We start from the raw sequence: 19,285 nt of genomic DNA, 5'->3' as shown, positions 1-19,285 counted from the left end.
TATATATGTGATGGAAATACCACAGCCCATCTTAGTAAGGCAAACTGGAACGAGAACAGTCATGAAAAGTTTTATTGTTGTAATAAGTGGAATCATCATCGCCAACACAGCCAGGATCCAAGTAACAGCCAGGATCCAAGTCACAGCCAGTATCCAAGTCACAACCAGGATCCAAGTCACAGCCAGGATCCAAGTCACAGCCAGAATTCTCTCGAGCAGTTGCTACTTTCCTGATCTTTGAGTTTATTTCAGTTTTTACCACTGCACTACCTATTAATCCAGCTGTAGCATGACAACGTATAAATGATCGAGTTGATGTTCAAGTTTGCAGGGTGTACATTAACTCTAGTCACCAATGCAACACGAGCCACATATTCTATTTTTAGTCAGTCAGGAAACGTTATTCCATTTCTAGGCATTGCCCTATTGTTTTCACGTTTCAGGACAAGATGCAATGTTTGGTACGCCAATGTACTGCTGTAGAATTATTAGCAAATTCATTCATAAATAAATAGAGAGAAAACGTTGGTATTACGTCCTCGTATGCTATTATATCTGACTGTTAGCTCCTGAACAGTTCCATTCAGACATTGTTCTAAAGACGAGCGATATTCGTGTAAATACCATATTAATGTTTTTCATGGGTTTATCGGTTATGATAAACTGAAAAAAAAAACAGAATCAATTTCATAATCAGTGTTATGTGTCAGGAAGGTTTCAAGCACATTAGAAATGCCATCCTTATACGACTCTGGTGACATACCATCCTGTATCCCCTGGAGGATGTCATGACATAGATGCTGTTTTGTTAACCCTTGGACAAGAATAACGATAGAAGAAAGAGAATAAAGATCTGCCACAGTGCAGAAAGTGCGTAAATATTGTGCAGTTTTTTGTTTGTTTGTTTGTTTTTCACAGAGATACATATTTACATCCTTTTTATTTCTTTTTTTGTAATTAATACATGTGTTTTATTGCTGAATCCCTCTAGCCGGTGGAGACCAAGAGCCAGGGAATTCCTTGCCTTTGTGAAGAAAAACCCTCAGCATAATGTAGCATTCAGTGTTTTTAGCAAATACAACCGTCACCCACACATGCATACCAAACATTGAATAGTGATAGTAGGGTGTTGGAGCCAATACACACGCATATCAAGTAAAGCTTATAATGTTTTCACAATTTTCATTCGTACATTCACACTTAACCAAGAAATATGATATAGCAATCATTAAACAACAGGGGAACATTATGTCTTTTGTTTTTCTTGGAAGTGTTTTATTAGCATAACTGATTAACAGACCTAGGGCAATCAATTATTTCTATTTAAAGCAATAAAATTGTATTTACTTTGATTACCCTCGTCATAATCAATGCACTACACTCGTATGAAATACGTATGCCTTCCTTGTGTAAGCCATTTACTCACCTTCACTATGATAGTTTTTCTTGTAAATAAAGAGTGAGTGAGTGAGTTTAGCTTCATGCCGCACTCAGCAATATTCCAGCTATATGGCGGCGGTCTGTGAATAATCGAGTCTGGACCAGACAACCCAGTGACCAACAACATGAGCATCGATCTGCGGAATTGGGAACCAAGTCAGCGAGCCTGACCACCCGATCCCGCTTGTCGCCTCTTACGACAAGCATAGTAGCCTTTTATGGCAAACGTGGGTTGCTGAAGGAGTATTCTACCCCGGGACCTTCACGGATCTTATAAATAACTACCTTGTAACCAACAATAACCACCGAGTATCTACCGTGTAAGGGTGATTAACCTAGTATACTAAACTGAAGGCTTGAAGCAAAGAGTGATAGGACATCCACTGTGAATAAAATTTCTTTTGTTCACATTTATCAGAAAAGATAAGTTGTTTTTTTCATTGTGTATCTAATTATTAATTCAGATTGGAGATGCTTTTTAATTTGCATTCATACATAAAAATACGTCATTTTCCACACAATAGGTAGGTAGTGCGGTCGTTTTGACCCATGTAGGTTTGAATTCACTTGCAATAGGTCATCCGTTGCTCAAATTTAAGCGCCGTACTGACGTAGGCCTGACAGCTTTCTTCTTCCTTGTCGACTATAAATCAGCTGACAACAGAGTCACTCGGGCTTGTTTTTACTTCACTTAAAACTTTTTGTGTGCTTATCTTGCAATGACAGCATATCGTAACTGTTTCTACGTTTCGTATTTAGGTCATCGTCAGTCAGCTCCTGAAATGTTATTCGTCATTCGGAGTGTAGGCTTTAACCATCTCGATGTCAAGACAACGTTTTTAAGATAAGAAAACAAAGAAATCATAAACACTAACCACATACACACGGACTTCACAGAATGACATTTTGAACGGCATGATTTCTGTTATGATTACACGATGCCATTTAGAAAGTGGTCAAATGCAGCATATGTCATATTTGGGATTTCACTTTCTTAGTAAAGTACAAATGCTAGTACTTTTTTCGGTTGAGTCCCATCCGGGATTCGAACCCGCACCCTCAGAGTCAGGCACCTAATCGCCAGCACACAAAGTCAGCCGCCTAGCCCGCTCAGCCACCGCGACTTCCACTAAGTCCACTATGACCTTTCTACTAAGAAAGTGAAATCCCAAATATGACATATGTTGCATTTGACCACTTTCTAAATGGCATCGTGTAATCATAGCTTTCGGCCGTGGGAGCCGTGCCAATTTACACTCATCAGAGGGGTACACAAAGTACGCAATCTAGACTACCAGTTGTCCGACTTTCATTTTTTGTGGAAGTCGCGGTGGCTGAGCGGGCTAGGCGGCTGACTTTGTGTGCTGGCGATTAGGTGCCTGACTCTGAGGGTGCGGGTTCGAATCCCGGATGGGACTCAACCGAAAAAAGTACTAGCATTTGTACTTTACTAAGAAAGTGAAATCCCAAATATGACATATGTTGCATGATTTCTGTTTACACAAGCCAGTGCTGCAGCATGTCCACCATTGTCTGTGTTGCTACAATCGCTGATTATGTGTTATTGTTACTGGATTTGTAGTGACCCATAGTTTGTGCTATTCTTCTAGGAGATTTTTCATGTCAGTTGTGTCGATAAATTGATGAGTTAAAAAGACAAAGCCATGGCACAAGTGTTGGAAAATAATTCAACTTGGCCGAAATGACGGCTTTCCTTCTTACTCAACAAGGATAAGTTCTTGGATGTATACTGAACAGCAAAACAAACGCCACTCTACCAAAACTTTTGCCAGATATGTTTCATCTTAATTCTAATTATTTTTATCATTATTAAATACTAGCTATATCTGGTTCGTAGCCAATATTCAAGAAAATTTGGTTTCAGAATGTGTATTTCACTAAAGTAATGATGGACGAGGTATTGCCCTGTGTGTATTTCGTGAAAATAACAATGCAAGTGCATCCCGGGTGTCATCCCCATAATGAGAGCCGCCGAACATACACCGAATCATTCAGTGTTCCACAGTAGCGACATGCCACGATTATCAAGGGAACAGAGGGACCAAGATGTGGGATACAATACAATGCAAATCATTTTTCTGTTCATGTTCGAACAGTATACCGCTTGCAGCAACGAGTCCAAGCCATTGAAGCCCACTCGACATCCTCGGAATGGGAGACCGCCCGGGACAACGTTGAGGCAAATCTGCAGATTGCCCGCCATCATCTGCAAAATTGTTTCGCTAGTGCTACGGAAACGGACAAACATTGGCAATCACCAAAGACCAGTCAGCGAGGCATTTGAGGCAGAGAAACGTCAGATGTTGCAGGCTTGACCGGGGTCCAGTCCTCACTGTTCGACATCGTCGTGTCGTCTCCAGTAGGCCACTCATCATCGTAATTGGCGTCATCTGGAATGGCGAACGTTAGCCTTCTCCGAGGAAAGCCGGTATTGCGTCTCGACGGCTGATGTCAGAGTGAGAGTGTGGCGACGGCGCGGGGAGCGTTTTGCAGATGATTGTCTCTCGTGGGGAGGTCCGAGCATAATGGTGTGGAATGCTATTGCCCCTCAATCACAAATTACGCCCTATGGGGTTACAGAATATTGCTCCTGGTAGAGGATGTGGTGTAACATCGGGTCGCTACATTGATCAAGCCCTGAGACCCTTCGTCGTGTCACGTTTTGGTTGTCATGGAAACCATGTCTTCTAGCAGAACAACGTGCGTGGCTGTACAGTCAGAGCAACTAGAGACGTTCTCCGTCAGCATACACACTACTTCAGTGACCTCAGTTCTGATTTAAACCCCATCGAACTCTTGTAGGACGAGATTAAGAGGAGGCTAAATGATGTGAGGCTAAATGATGTGAGACCAAGGCTGACATCTGCAGCTGAACTCTCTCAGGCTTATCACCGAGTCTGGGCGTAAGTTCCCATGGCCTTCATCAACCGTCTCATCCACTCCATGTACAGACGATGCAACGTTGTTGTCAATGTTCAAGGAGGCCATACACGTTACTGACTTTCGGATCGCAATATCGCGCCACCTGTCGTCATTTTGTCTTGTAATTGTCTGACATTCGTCTTTAAATACTGATGGTTATTCATGTCAAGTTTGAAATCTTTCCGAAAATCATTATGTTATTCACATGTGTTTGAATTAAATTGATTACCAATTTAAACAAAGAGAAAGGTTTTTTGTGTTTTTTTATAGGTTCAATGCATTTAATACTCACGCTTTGAAAATGTCGCAGTCTGATAAATCTATCTTTTGTTCCTTAGATACCAAACCATTCACTCTTTACATGAATTTCGTCTTACACAGGACGTCGTTTGGTATTCTCTTCTTATCAACATTTTTGAATAGACCATTTCAAGGGTTAAACGTGCATTTTGTGTCAAGGTGACCTTCAGTATATCGAGTATGGGCTGATACGTCCCTAGGATAGATAAGGTACTATTTTAACAACAGCGAATAAAAAAATTACACTCGGTAGGATTTGGGCGTGCAGCTCGCACCAACTAACTTGTACCAAGTACGACACCATATGCAGCCGAGGTGGGTTATTTGAGAATTTTCTCTTTCTCTTCATTTGTATGGTGTTTTATGTGTTTTATCACATTCAAGGACTAGATGAAAATACGACGACAATAGTGTGTACATTTTAATGGTTTATTTAAACAAGCGTAAGTCCACACAAATAATTGTATTTAAAAGGCTTACAACGTCGTGGATGTGTGTTCATTTAGTTTAACAATACAGGACCTTGAAACATCGACCATGTAAGGATAACTAGTGACGAGGATTCAGCATTGCTCTGTCTGTAAATAAGATATGAACAGCTTAGTATTTAATGAAACTTAACAAAATCCTCATTGAAACGTTTTCAAAACACCTTATTAAAATTCAGGCACTCAACAGTTTCTGAGGCTTAAAAGAATATTTTGAAATGGTTTTAAAATGATTGTTAGGAAACCTGCATTTTGCGACAAAAAATGACAAAAATATATCTTTGGTGACGCACTGTCGCTTTAAAATATTTACGTAATTCTGAGATCCTAGTGCACAAAACATAACTGTTTATGCTTGTATTTTGAGTAATATTTGGGTTTGCCCCTGTGAAAAGTCACATTGTGAGGTCAGTAAGCAGGAATTTTATGATAAAAATATATACACCTGGAAAAAAGATTTATCACCCAGGTATTTTTTTGCAAAGTTGTATGTCCCGACTAACACTAGAGGTGTGCGCGTACTGTAGCTTAGGTAAAGCTTCATGTTGTTGTTTTTTTCTATAAAGTCATGTCTTGGCTACAAGAAAATGGCACAATACACTAGTCATCTGTTTTGGTTCAGGATGATACCCTTTACATGTTTAGAGCTGGAGAGTGGATCAGGCAACATGGCGTGTATATGACGAGACAAATACATGTGTTTGTAGCCTGGGGAAGTGGTACTGTTAATATCTTGTGTAACCTCCTGTACCCTGTGGCGTGATGAGTCCATCAATCGTCGAATCAGTTGCAGAGGAAACTGTTGCCATTTGGGGTGCAAAGTTGCTTCCAGCTCAGACAGTTTTTGAATCTGTAGTACACGTACTTGTATTTTCCAACATCCGATAAAGTCCCGAGTGGTTCATACCTAGAGTCTTATAGGGATATAAGTTGCTCCACTTCACTGAATGAAAGCCGTCAATGCATGTGAACGGTATGGCCTAAAGCATGAATAGAAGAATATGGTGATGATAAATATAATGGACATCTGCTGGATCCAGCACTTCCTCGGTATACTGACCACCCGTCACATTCGTAACTACTGGTCTCTTTCCGTGACCTACAAGAAGACTCGTACCCTTCTCGTACGCCATTATTGCCAAGAATCGTGACAAACCAATCAAATCGCGCGTAGTAAAACGCATTTCAAAACATGAATTTGGCGGAACCGTTGAACTTTGAAACTTCGCTACACTATACAAACCACAATTTAAACATAAACTTTGAGCTAAAAGATGAACAACTTTCAACACTGAAACATATTTGTAAAGGGAATGACCGTATTGCTATTTTGCCCACGGGATGTAGATATTCTAAGAGCCATGTGTGGAAATTCAAAGTTAGCTTTCGTTGATAATAGTTCCAGACTATTTTCATCGCCTTGCCCGTTTGCGCTTAGACAGGACCCGGTCGTAAACATGGCCACGAGAGGAGTACGAGACGCCATTCGGCTTGGCGGAATGACACGAGTAGTTACGAATGCACCCGTCAAATCCCATATACTGTCCCCAAGTCAAGTTTTCATTCATATAAGACACATCTCCACATCACGATGTACCCTTCACCAAAGTCAACAGCTGTTTGAATGGGGTTTATTTTTTTGCTGCAAATGCTATGCTCCGCTGTCTCTGAACGCACAAGCGTCCACTAGTTCCATGCAGGAGAAATCAGACCAATCTATTCTTTTATCAGACCAATGTATTCTTCGCCAAGCCTCTCAGATTCCAGCGTTGCTGTGGTAAACACCAGACCAAACGTGCTTGTTGATGATGATCGATCATTAGAGGGCGCGTAGAGGTGTACCCGACTCTCTTTTCCTGACTGTTCTCGTAAAGCCTCGATGAAATGATTACCACCTTTGCATCAGAACAATGGCAATCAATATGGCACTGTCTTCCCTATCTGATTTCACTCTATGTCGCCGAAAACGTGGGCGATCCTTCATTTCATTGGTTTCCATGGTTGATATTATGAGTAACCAAGAGGGAACAATCCCATATATTCACAGCTACAAGTTACAAAATGGAGCTATTTGTTTCTATCCAACTGACATATTTTTTAGAGACTATGCTTTAGTCCAGCTCAGCATGACCCTAGAGGGCTTCTCCCCACCAACCAGTTCTACATGCGATACAGATTCCGTCGTCTTTCATATAGCTTGTTACAGGGCTGTGCTATACACTGAAATCTATAGCTGTGCAGTAATTATATCTTTCAAAGACTGAGAGGGTACGTAAGTCCACAAACATTCGATGTAAATTTAAATCTACAAGGTTTTTAATCGTAGTATTCTTGTTGTTTTAATTTTGGTTAGCATTTTGTATACTTGCCAGCGGTTGAAGGGATGGTGTAAATCCAACTAGAGTCCATGCAGGTAACAAAGGTACTGTAAGTCCCCATGGTCCCTAGTTTGGTGATCTAACTTCAGTTGTTGGCGATCTATAGCCTGATTTTATAGTGTATTGTCCTAATGGTGATGTTGTTTTTAACTTTCCATGCTAGTTTTAATTCCATTTGTGATATTCTAGTTGTTTTACTGTCCTTCGTTGACAGGTTTTATAGTAGACATATAATTAATTTTGATATTAGATGTTCTCGTCACGATATGGCTGAGATATTGCCGATGTGACGTTAAATGTTAACTCACTCACTCTATCAAAGAGGCAAGTCAAGATATGCGTCCGTAACGATTTCACTCTTTAAATGGAACGTGTTGTTATATTTACGTAATCTAGAAAGCTGTCTAAGGCACCAGGCCACTGATCCATTGAGGTGCGAGGATCGAGGTGTAAAATACCTAGGAGGTAACCTTGTGTGCAGATTCTTTCAGTGTTGTCACAACCCCTTGTCACAGCAGAAACCCTGTGCACTTAACAGAACCCACGAATCCGTCGGCATATGGCCACATGGTGGCCTCATGGATACCTACGAGCACCTAGGTGCGGGTACAGCAACGTGCTGTAAAACCCAGCACCCAGCTGTGATGGGTACCTCGTAAGGGTGGGATAACCTCAATAACTTGGTGCGTAAGAGTTATATCATCCCCTGGGAGTCGAGATTCATGATAAGAAGTGCCGTTGAGACTGGCTTTCTATGATCGAGGGGATATCAATCAGACCCTCTCAGCCTCTGCTTGAGCAGCCAAGCTGGAACTCAGTCTTATATATAGAGAGAGAGAGTACCCGGACCTCCTCAGCACATATCCCCGACACCGCTTACTCATCTCCTTTACATGGACGACATCGAGTTCCTTGCCAAAGGAGATACCAATTTGAAAGAACAGGTTCTCCGTGTCGAATCCTTTTCTAATGATTAATGGTATAACATTTAGAGTCTTCATTTGATGTGTGGCAAGATAAGTATTGATGGATGGTCAGGTGACAAAGGGGAGGATTATTGAGCACCTTGTGGAAGATCAGTCCTACACCTGCCTTGGAATGCAAATTCGAAACAAACTCCAAAGTCTAGACCGCCTGACCAGGAGGATCAAGTCTGATCGTTTTCATGTACCTATTAATTCGGGGGGTCGGGGTTTGATTATTGTGGAGGCTCTTCACGATGGTATATTATTGTGTACTTTTGCATATATATTTTATTGGATGGTCCCCTAGTGATGCATGTCAAGACTAACGATGAAAGCAAGGAAGTTATGAAATTTGAGGTTGATTTTTTTTATGGCGATGCACAGCTGGACGGTACAGCGATTGGAGTAAACCAGATGAAGTCCTTCATCAAGTTTGAACATGTATATAATGCCAAACGCCGCTTTCAAACGTCTGTGGAATAGGCCCGTATACAGCATGACAAGAATTCCAGCTAACAAACCTGACCTTGTCATTTTTGATAAAGACAATGAAATTATTTATATCATTGAATTTCCTGTCCCTTTTGACAGCAACGCGATTGGCAAAACTCGGGAAGCTGAATTTCACCAAACATGCAAATCTCGCCTTTGAAGTGTCTCGATTGCATGTGCTGAGGAGCTCAGGGTATTCTATTTACACAGGACCGAGTCCCAGCATGGCTGATCAAAGGCGCGTTGTTTTTCCAATACTTCCATCACTCATTTGTAAGATAGTCTTTGGCAAATGGTTAAATATTATAAAAATCTAAAACTTTCGTGAGATTTGAATAATAAATCTCCTGAAATCAATGAGACCGTCTCAGGCCCCTGACCACAATCCGCCCTCCCTGTCTCCCATGGTTTTGGAACCATTGATGCCTATACTGAAACAGGTAAAAATCCCAGCAGTGGACCGTGGAACCACACAGACCCAGATAATTTTTCAGGCAACTGATATTTACTCCCATGTCTGTTTATGTATGAGTAACAGCATTTTTTGAGGAGTAACTAGCATGTATAAAGAACTGGGTACTTTTACACAGACCACCTTTTCCTTATTGGGTAATTAACACTTCTAAATATGTAAATATAAATGCTTCTCAATAATTTGAAGATTTTAGTAATTCTTATAGTCCCAAACAGTTGGCAGCCATTTATGAACAGGCAACATGGAAGTCACGTGACCACTACAGTCAACTCCAGACAGTGGACACGGCTATAATAGCATGAATGAATGGACGAATGAATGTGTTCTATTTCCTCCATTAAGACGGAGAGGACATACGTGGAAACATCTCAGGATATAATATCAAACATATTTACATATTCAAAGATAGTCTCTGGCATAGTCACTGACACAATCTCAACTTCACGGATACAGCTGGGCTCAGCCCACTAACCAGTGACATGGTTTCAATGAGTGGTGTGATTCCACCTAAAAGGGTATATATTTAGCCATGACTTAATATTTGCTAACTCTGTTGTAGAGTTCGGGCTCCACGACGAATTATCTTACGCAAACCAGTTTAGTTCATTGAGTAAAGTATGCAAGGTATTACAGACCTATTGAGTATTAAGTAATTCTTGTGCGTTTTTTTTTTGTACTCCCGTATTTGTAATTAATCGAGTAAATGTGATTTTTATTGAGCAAAATAAAGCAATACGCATCTGGAGCTCTGAGAGCATGTAGAAAGCTTGAATGCAAATGTGCAATAAAATACAGTTGTCTGAATCCCAGTAGAATTATATCATTCTATAAGGAATTTTGATGGAAATTTCAACATCGCAGTATGCGGCCGAGCAGTATCATGCTGGAACTGTAGACCTAGGCCCTGAGCCGCCATGAAAGTGAGTTCAGGGATGAGCACCTGGTGGCAGTAAGCAGCAGCCGTGAGGTTTCCACGGATCACCACAAGTCGGAAACTTTCGCCTCCGAAATCTGTAGACTTCCTGTACACAACATTGGGCATACTGATCACGACATCGTCTTCAGACTCAACGCCTGCCGTCCGCGAATCTGGGGGTAAACCTGGATTCATCGCTAAAGACGACTCGATTCCAGTCTCTCTGGACGATTTGACGGTCTTCTGCGTTGCACGTGGACAACCCGACCTTGGGCGATTAGAAGTGGTGCCAGTTTGTTGTAGACGACCTCGCAAGTCATACACAGTACGACGGCTGCATCCCATTGCTCTTGTGTCGTCAGTAACTGATCTTCAGGCTCGTTCACGTGAACGGCACGTTCACGTTGTACATTTGACAATCGTAGCATGTAAAGTACCGTTAGAACTGTGGTTTAAAAGTGTGTTTTTTCAATTCCTGAGGCCAATCCAAACGGGTTCACATGAAGAAAACTTCGATGCGAAGATCACGTGATCGACTGCACGTGCAAAACCTGATTTGGTACTAACGTCATTTGCACGACGAATGGATGGATTTGAGTGGGTTTGGGGTGGGGTGGGGGTTGACTCAGTAAATTGTCGTTTGATGTCATTCCTGTTTTCCCACTATACACGCATGAAGGAAAACAGGAATGGTTCCTGGAGGTTGTCTGGTCACGTTGCCAGTGTGACCACGGTGTGGGAGGTCCCACACACATATTATAGATCTTGCTGATATTGCTGCGAGACCGTTTGTCCATCAGCTTCCAACTTGAGTCTACATGGTGGGATCAAGTCCAGTTTATACCGTCAGGCTGAGCTGCAGCGTTCTGGAGGGCGAATGGGCAGCACCAGTGTATGGTGATGACTTTCTCCTGATCGACTTTCTCCCTCAACGACAGCATGATTCTAGTTTTTGATACTCATTCTCACCCAATGAGACTACGTGATTCTCCAGCAGCAGCTATGGGTGTCATTGTCTTCCCACAGTGGTTACTTGTCATATCTTCCTACCTAACCTCTGTTCTAACGCGACCCTTTCATGGTGCGAGTTTTCAAGACTGGTGATTGGAGGCAATCAGATTTAGTTGTGCAATCAGCGACCTTGTTTCAAAAGTGATCGTTCGCAAGATCTCGGTAATTTCCGTATGCATCAAGGACACTAGAACCTCTTCCCGAGCTCGATACTCAAATGTTTCTCTAGACAGAACTCAGTCATGTCGTATATGTTTCTCCACATTGCTCGTATTTATCAAGTTGAATCTAGATCGATGTAATACGTGTCCTGATTGGACAGAAAAGAAAGGGAGATAAATCTGCTGACATTTTTTGCCGCTTGGGGATTTTATGAGAACCGCGAAATATGGCCGTATTAGAACAGAGGTTCGTAGGAAGATATGACAAGTAACCTCTGTGGGAAGAGAATGCTATGGATGTATGGGTGTGTGTTTAATTTGTGTGTGTGTGTGTGTGCGTGCGCGCGCGCGCGCGCGCGTGTGTGTGTGTACCAGAATTTTTAACATAAACCTTTACTAGCTATTATAATTTCCATTCTTTTCAGGGTACGACGTTTTCTTGTTTGAAGTGTCCCACGCTGTTCTTGTGACAATCTTGACATTTATTTTGTGTGTTTTTGTCATGAACAATTCGTGAGATGTGCAGCATTGTTTTTTCGTTCTTGTTTGTGTGATTGAGTCTGGATGCAATTTTGTGATAGTGCCTCAGGATAATGTGACAGGAGTTTGAGATCTAGTATTCTTTTGGACGTCTGTTTAATATGACCATGTGAAGGACACACGATATTTGAATCATGGTTATGCCATTTAATACCACGTTAATACTCGTTATATGACAAAGTTCTAATCAGTTACCACTTCTCCCAAATTTGAACTGCATCAAGTTATACTTGTGGAATAATGACTGTCCCCTGCAGACCCCGAGGACAGTCGGATGATTTCACAGGTCTTCACAATTGTCTGTGAAAGAGGCAGTTCCGGGATCGCGAAGGATGTCTGACATTGGGGGACACGGTAAATATATTCGCGAGAGACGCCATTGCACAGATGTTGTTCGTCGACATCAGAGGAGCAAGCACGAGGAATATTGTGCCACCTGCGATGGCTTTGTTCACAGTTTAGGTACAGAAGAGGAGCGAGAAGTCAAAGTTCACACAAATGTCACAGCTCTTGTCAAATGAATAACCATATATACTACCCATCAAATGTTTAAACTCACTTAAAGTACTCACTATATGTTATTTATTTATGTATGGTTACATCGAAGATGAATTTCTCCACTAATTTGGGGGAACCAACTGCGACCCTTATGCAAATGAGTGAGTGAGTGAGTTTAGTTTTACGTCGCACTATGCAATATTCCAGCCATATGGCGGCCAGTCTAAGTAAACATAGTGTCAGTGTATTTCGTTACGCTCCACCACTGACCAATGACCGTCCAATCAAATGCGAGACGGTTAAATAGATTTAACCAATCAGACAACGACTACTATTTAGGGATCGGAGGGACTTTCAAAACATTCAGGTCACCGACACAGATCTCTCCACAAACAAAAATCCGCATATAACACAGATATCTGACCTGCAGTATATACGCTATGGGGTATCTGTTGACATGGTTACCATTAGCTAAAAAGCTAAGTTTCGTCAATAATTTAACAATAAAGTTTGATCACTTATTGAACTCATGACAATAATCTTTTCAACGTTACGAATCAGTTCATGTGTAAACAGTGCCTTTTAACTATGGAATATTTTGCAAAATCCATTTTAGAACATCGACTGAAGTAAGTGGCTTTATTTACACTAGTTTGGGCGGGTATTATATGTTACGTTTTCATCTTACTGCGCAGTATAATATATATATATACTGCAGATGTATAAGGACAGTCAATCAATAAGGACAATCAGTTGACTGATATGTTAGCCATTTAGTCATCTCCTTAAAATCCTGTCCAAATTTGGCTAAATCTATTTCTTGAATACCAAATAGCGTATCTATTTGTGGAAACAATTTAGAACAGTTTCCATTACAGACATAAATTTATAAAGAAACAATTTTCGAATCTATACGAAGAGTGAATACCTGCCACTGTGTCAGTTAGCCTTATTAGCTCCTCGTGCATTAGAATGCGTCATGTTGCAGTGATAACCTACTTTCATGAAACGCCTCTTATCAACTCTGAAGTTGACAAATTTACAATTGTTACCGACGCAACACATTAATTTCCGTAGCCCTTGTACATGTAAAGAGCTTATACTGGCATAGCTTCTTGAGCTTGACCTGAGCAAATTTACATATGCCTGACCCGAGAGGTCAAACGGCAGGTCGAGTTAACTTTATTAAATAGGGGAGCGGGGAATGTTATTAATGTTGCGTTTGTGCGAAAAAAAAACATGCATGCGTTACAGAACATTCCCCTGGAAATAGCGCGACTGGAAAAAAATCACAAATCATTTCATGTATTACTTGAATTGATCACATAGTTGGATTACTTGCACAATCGGATGCACTTTTGCTATCACTCTATACACCCGAGGATTTTCGGGGTGGGGTGGGGTGGTGGGTGATAAATGATAAATTATGAACGGTCCATAGAGAATACATCAAAATACCTCGTAAATTACTGTCATGTTTTTCGGTGTTTCTTCGTCAAATCACAAATAAGAAACAAGTGTTGTTTTCCCAGATACAAGGTTTATAGTTTACAGTATTAAGATAGCGATGCCAAAGTATATTTTCCATTACAGTTGCAAGGACTCGAAATGGCACAAAGTTTTTAAGAGGAACGCCAACTGCGGGATGAAAACATATCGGGGATGTTGGCATCTGGTGTGGATGGGAGAACATCGCCCAAATATTTGACAGGTAAACTTCATGTAAAAGATCTTATTGTATACAAATAAATAAACAGATACCACTATATCCACACAGACACCACGGGCGTACAAAGTCAACATTTTAATCCTGCCAGTCACCAAGGCTTCATCAAATTGCTAGTGTATATGATGGTCACTTTGTGCACTGGCGATTCTTCAACTCACTCTGAATACCGGATGGGACCCCCCATTCAGTACAAGAATTTGGGCTTCACTAAGAAAGTTTAATCTTAAATATATTTTTCACATCACTTTCTCAAAGACAATAACAAACTGGAATGATGTTTTTCTTATATTAATACACATGAGAGCAGAACTGCACCTAATCTGAAACAACATTGACGTTCTTGTCAATGTTATTTTTCTCTGTCAATAACAAAATGCAATGTACTGATTTCAGTCATGATAACCATATATTCAATTTTCATAAAATAGTATAATCATATTTATTACGTGAACATCAATATTTAGGTTTCAATTTTAGGTACATGTGGAAAGTGTGAGGGCGTCGAGAGGAGGTTCAGGAAAATTCCTTGTGCTCTGAATTTGTTCGTCATTCACACTGAACGGTCTTTTATATGTGCTGGGAAGAGATCTCGGCATTTGAAAGATAAGAAACGGGTTCTTGATTCAATAGAGAAGGTGGTATCAGCTTCAAGGAACAGTGGAGGTGGACATGTTTTGGTGCACATCAACGGCCAGGTAGCGGAAGATAGGTGTCTGGAACAGTTTGACGAGTCAGTTACGAACAGTTTGTCACAGCTCATTGAAGATGGTCAGTTGTATGTAAATATATACAGGCGGCAATGGTTGTCTGAGTTGCCATTGCCTGATTTTCGAAGTGAGACGGACTTCATTTGGATTAGCGTGAAAAGTGCTCGTGGGGTAGCCACTGTGGATTTCAATACGAAAATAAGAGACGATGTTGCGAATGAAAACCCCTCATACCTGACAATAGCTTCTTTGCTATCCACATCCAAAGCAAAAATAGACCCGACGTGCCGTGCAAGAAAACAGTATAGAACATTCCCCAGCAGGAGATCACAAAGTGACCTTGGCCGTATTACCCATCGATCTAAATTTGATGCTGTAGATAGTACCATTCAGAGTGCACCTTTGTTCAGTAACCCACAGCAATATCACGAAAACAGGAATATAGAAAACAAAGCATTAAAATCACAAAGTTTGAAAAAGATCGGAACGGATGCCTCTCGACTCACAGATTATATCTGGACAGACCTCAAGCTAAAATATAATGTGACATCCATGTCAAAGTTAAAAAGAGGGGGGTCATTTTTTGTTGGAATTGCAGAGGAACAAAAGACATACTCAGGCGAGTATGGAACCAAATTGCCTTGCATTGAAGGATTTCAGTTGACAGTTGATCCACAAGTTGTAACCGACCTCATATTTCAGAAACTCAAAGAAAACTTGATAGTCTTAAAAGATGGGACTTTCTCTGATGCTCCAGCTGATCTTGTCAACATTAGCTTCCACAAAATAAGCACGGGGGTTGTGTTGGAGGTTGCAGTTAAATATTGTGATGGGATTGTTTTTCACGACAGAGAGGGTCCGCGGGCTTACAAAGTGGAAGGGGGTGACATTCGTCGAATGGACAAGGAAGAATGGTGGCAACGTTTCAGTTCTCTTATGAATGAGAAGTCACCGTTTTTTAAGTGAAAACAAAGTTGATATTGACGTCTTTCAAAATGTCCGACAGTGAGATGAGTAGCTTGTCCAGCACATACAGTTCTGATGGGCCATACCGCATGTCATACTGTAGGTCGTATGACAGTTCATCCGACTCTGACCAGAGTGCAGGGATTTCAGGTAATATGACACCGAAATTGAGTTTCGTAGCCCGTACCATTACCGCAACAGGTTTTCGAAAACCCAAAGGGGTTGGACATCTGAGAGATGTATGCATGTCTGTCACAGAAAATACATTCTGTATGAAGCATTCATGAGTCATATGCATGGTCTAAAACAATGGGTTTTTTTATTTGACCAGCTGCATCTTCAGTCAAGGTCAATTTCTGTTTTGTTTAATACGCGTGACTGTAAAATCTCATGAGCAGCTGCATGTAAGCTGAATGAATGTTCTCGGTATTGCTTCCTTTGTAGTTTCAAGCAAACAGCCTATTTGTTGTAATCATAGTCAGAGTAAGCCATGGCTTTTGTTTTGTTAACTCCCTCTGGATCGAAGCAAAGGACTGTTTTCCTCCTTTAAGATAAACTTTGTGGGGTTCTTTTATTACGAGACAGATTGCGTTTATAGGTTTATGTCGTTTAGAAGGAAAACCCAACAGAATCGTTTCTTTAGTTACCTGTACATTGATTTCCGCTTTGCGGTTTATGCAGTTTGGGCTTCATTCCAGAATGAGCTCACAGTTTCACAATTCCATACAACATGACAAATATCTGATATGAACTTATGACAAGCTGTAAAAACAGGAGACGTTACTTAAAATATGTTTCGTGGTGTTTAATTAAGTTCCATGTACGTGTGTATATGTCATATTCTCTATTTCTGTTAGTATGTTGCTCCTTGTGAAAGCGGGTACTTTAAACACCTTCATGATTCCATTGTTAACAGTCAATTCTATTCCGTTCACACATACGTATATACATGTCAAAACTAAGTATTTTGATGGAGTTTTTGCAATTTAGATGACGCGCTGCCATCAGACGTATTATCCCTGTCTGAACAGCAAGTTATGCTACGTACATTGCATGCTGACTCAGCCAAGCCGTGTGAGTAACTGCTTTTTTCTGCAAATACAGTATTTTCTTTTAATTTCACTGTTAATAGGGCTGTATATTGGCAAATAAAAATATTGCAATATATTGTGATTCAAGTATTGCGATGTATTGAGAGCGTAAGTGTTTGAGGGTGAGTGACACTTATGCATGTCAATCATATTTTCTGCAGTTTAAGTTCCTGAACATATATTATGATTTTGATAACATGAATCCCAAAATAAGGTTGCATAGTATTGGATTTTATTTATTTATTTATTTATTTATTTATTTATTTATTTTGAAATATACCATTTATGTTATTGCATCACGCCGTTTGCCATTAGATAACGAGGGAAAACATTTGTTTCGAATGAATGTGTGTAGATTTTAATTTAAGCCATAATGATATCACAAAAACTTCATGTATGTTCTTGTCCCAATATACTGGTCCTCAGAAGAAAAAAATACTGCAAAGTTTGAACAGCGTATTGCGATATACCAGCAATGCCGTGCGGTCCCAACTGTTAATGAACCAGCTGGATGTCCATCGTTTAAACGCACAGAACCACATGATGTTGTCGGTTGACAAGCCATTCACCACTGTGTCTATTTTCAGCCATTGGTATCTTCCCAACCGGTGCGAGAAGACACCTTTCATCTGTGTATCCTGAGATATCAGAAAGGTTGACAGAGCTGCTTCAAGACGACAATGCAGTAATCTTAGCAGGAAGTTGTGTCCGAAGCATGGCTGGCCGAAAGCATGTCCGTGTGCCCAAGAATGTCATATGTGATGTTTGTGTCTTCTCCATTGCACACCCTGTAATGATCCTTACGTTTACAACAACGGCAACCAAACCAGAAAAAGCTGTTGGATACAACTCGGATCTGGCCAGGTCAGTTATACGAACTGTAGTAGATGAAATGCATCTGGACTTCAGTGTCGTTCACGGCGTTGTGGATGAGGATATGTGGCAAACGCGCGATGCATTCTTTGACAGAATTGACTGTCTTGAGAATATGTACCAAGCGATGAATTCACTTTCTGTTCCGACTGAAATTATGTCCACAATTTTGGAGCTGTTCTTTGGACATCTACAAGACAACCAACTTCCCCAACAAAGTGACAGAGAGGTAACTCCTTTATATTATTTTATGCATGGAATGTTGCTAAGAGTTTGACCCTAATACAAGATACGAGGACTTCATGTGTAATGATAAAAATAGGTGCATGAATCGCTCTTTGAAGCTCATTTCATTAAATGATGTTATTGTTCCAGTCTGGAGCTCAACGGTTCCAATATGGACTCAAACGTAAACAATAAAGTATTTGACGAGTCTTGTTGGCTTGGCAAGACTAGTGCATGAGGCTCTGGACAGAAACGCCACTTTGGATAGTGACTGATTTAAATCAGAATTACAGTAATGTATCATAGCATATTAGTCTGATGAGGGAGGACTGCCAGCGCGGCCTATAACATACGTACTGAGGTACTGAAAGGCGATTTTCGATTAGAACATACCATCATTTTCTGTCATACCAACTAAGTGGAAACCTGCATTAACATGTTCAGCTCCTTCCACTGTGTTCACATTCCCAGTACTGTACCGATTCGTTCATACTATATGATGCTATTCAAACAGTTTTACCAGTTCATACCACTTCAAGTGGGACACCCACGTAGGTATCAATAATTTACATCAAATAAAACCAACAACTGGTTAAGCCTAACTGATTTTCAGTCCGAATTTGGAGAAGTTATTATGAAAACCTATTGACAGTTGTATCACTATCAAGCATGTTCTGCTTGACTGTATTGATTGTTTTCATCGCAAGGGATGAATATTTTCATGTCAAAACGGTAACTGATCTTTCTAATTAAGTCTAGAAAATTTCACTTTTCTCACAGCGGCATCTCCATCTATAGTAAAATGAACCTGTTTTGTAATCTGAAGTTGTCTTATTTCTATTTCTTCCCAGGACGAAGAAGAAGAACATATTGAGACAGGTTTGTGCATCACTATGTACCAGAAAGAATCAGAATCACACAAGTACTTGTAATATATACTACTGGTATAAAGTAACCGTGCATTATTTAATGTTATGCCCTTTTTCAAACGAAAAGATGTTTTCCTTAATCACTGTATAGCTGTTCACAGGATAACATCGAAATCTGTATGATTCGACACTAGACACCATGACACGCCCTTGAAGAG

At 40.5% G+C, this 19,285-nt stretch overlaps 1 protein-coding gene across 1 annotated transcript in view; it reads left to right on the top strand.

The window, feature by feature from the left end:
- The first annotated feature begins 4,903 nt into the window (after nt 1-4,903).
- Nucleotides 4,904-19,285, top strand: part of LOC137261512 (ankyrin repeat domain-containing protein 50-like) — a 30,057-nt gene continuing 15,675 nt past the window's right edge. Inside the window, exons 1-6 of the mRNA XM_067799270.1 lie at nt 4,904-4,998; nt 14,201-14,318; nt 14,814-16,159; nt 17,000-17,083; nt 17,688-18,202; nt 19,050-19,077. Of these exons, the coding sequence (XP_067655371.1) occupies nt 16,039-16,159; nt 17,000-17,083; nt 17,688-18,202; nt 19,050-19,077 (748 nt within the window). The 5' untranslated portion in view covers nt 4,904-4,998; nt 14,201-14,318; nt 14,814-16,038. The remainder of the gene's footprint in view (nt 4,999-14,200; nt 14,319-14,813; nt 16,160-16,999; nt 17,084-17,687; nt 18,203-19,049; nt 19,078-19,285) is intronic.

The sequence above is a fragment of the Haliotis asinina genome, chromosome 14, assembly GCF_037392515.1.
Source record: "Haliotis asinina isolate JCU_RB_2024 chromosome 14, JCU_Hal_asi_v2, whole genome shotgun sequence".
In the NCBI taxonomy this organism is placed as follows: domain Eukaryota; kingdom Metazoa; phylum Mollusca; class Gastropoda; order Lepetellida; family Haliotidae; genus Haliotis; species Haliotis asinina.
This window is presented reverse-complemented; position numbering and strand designations above follow the sequence as displayed.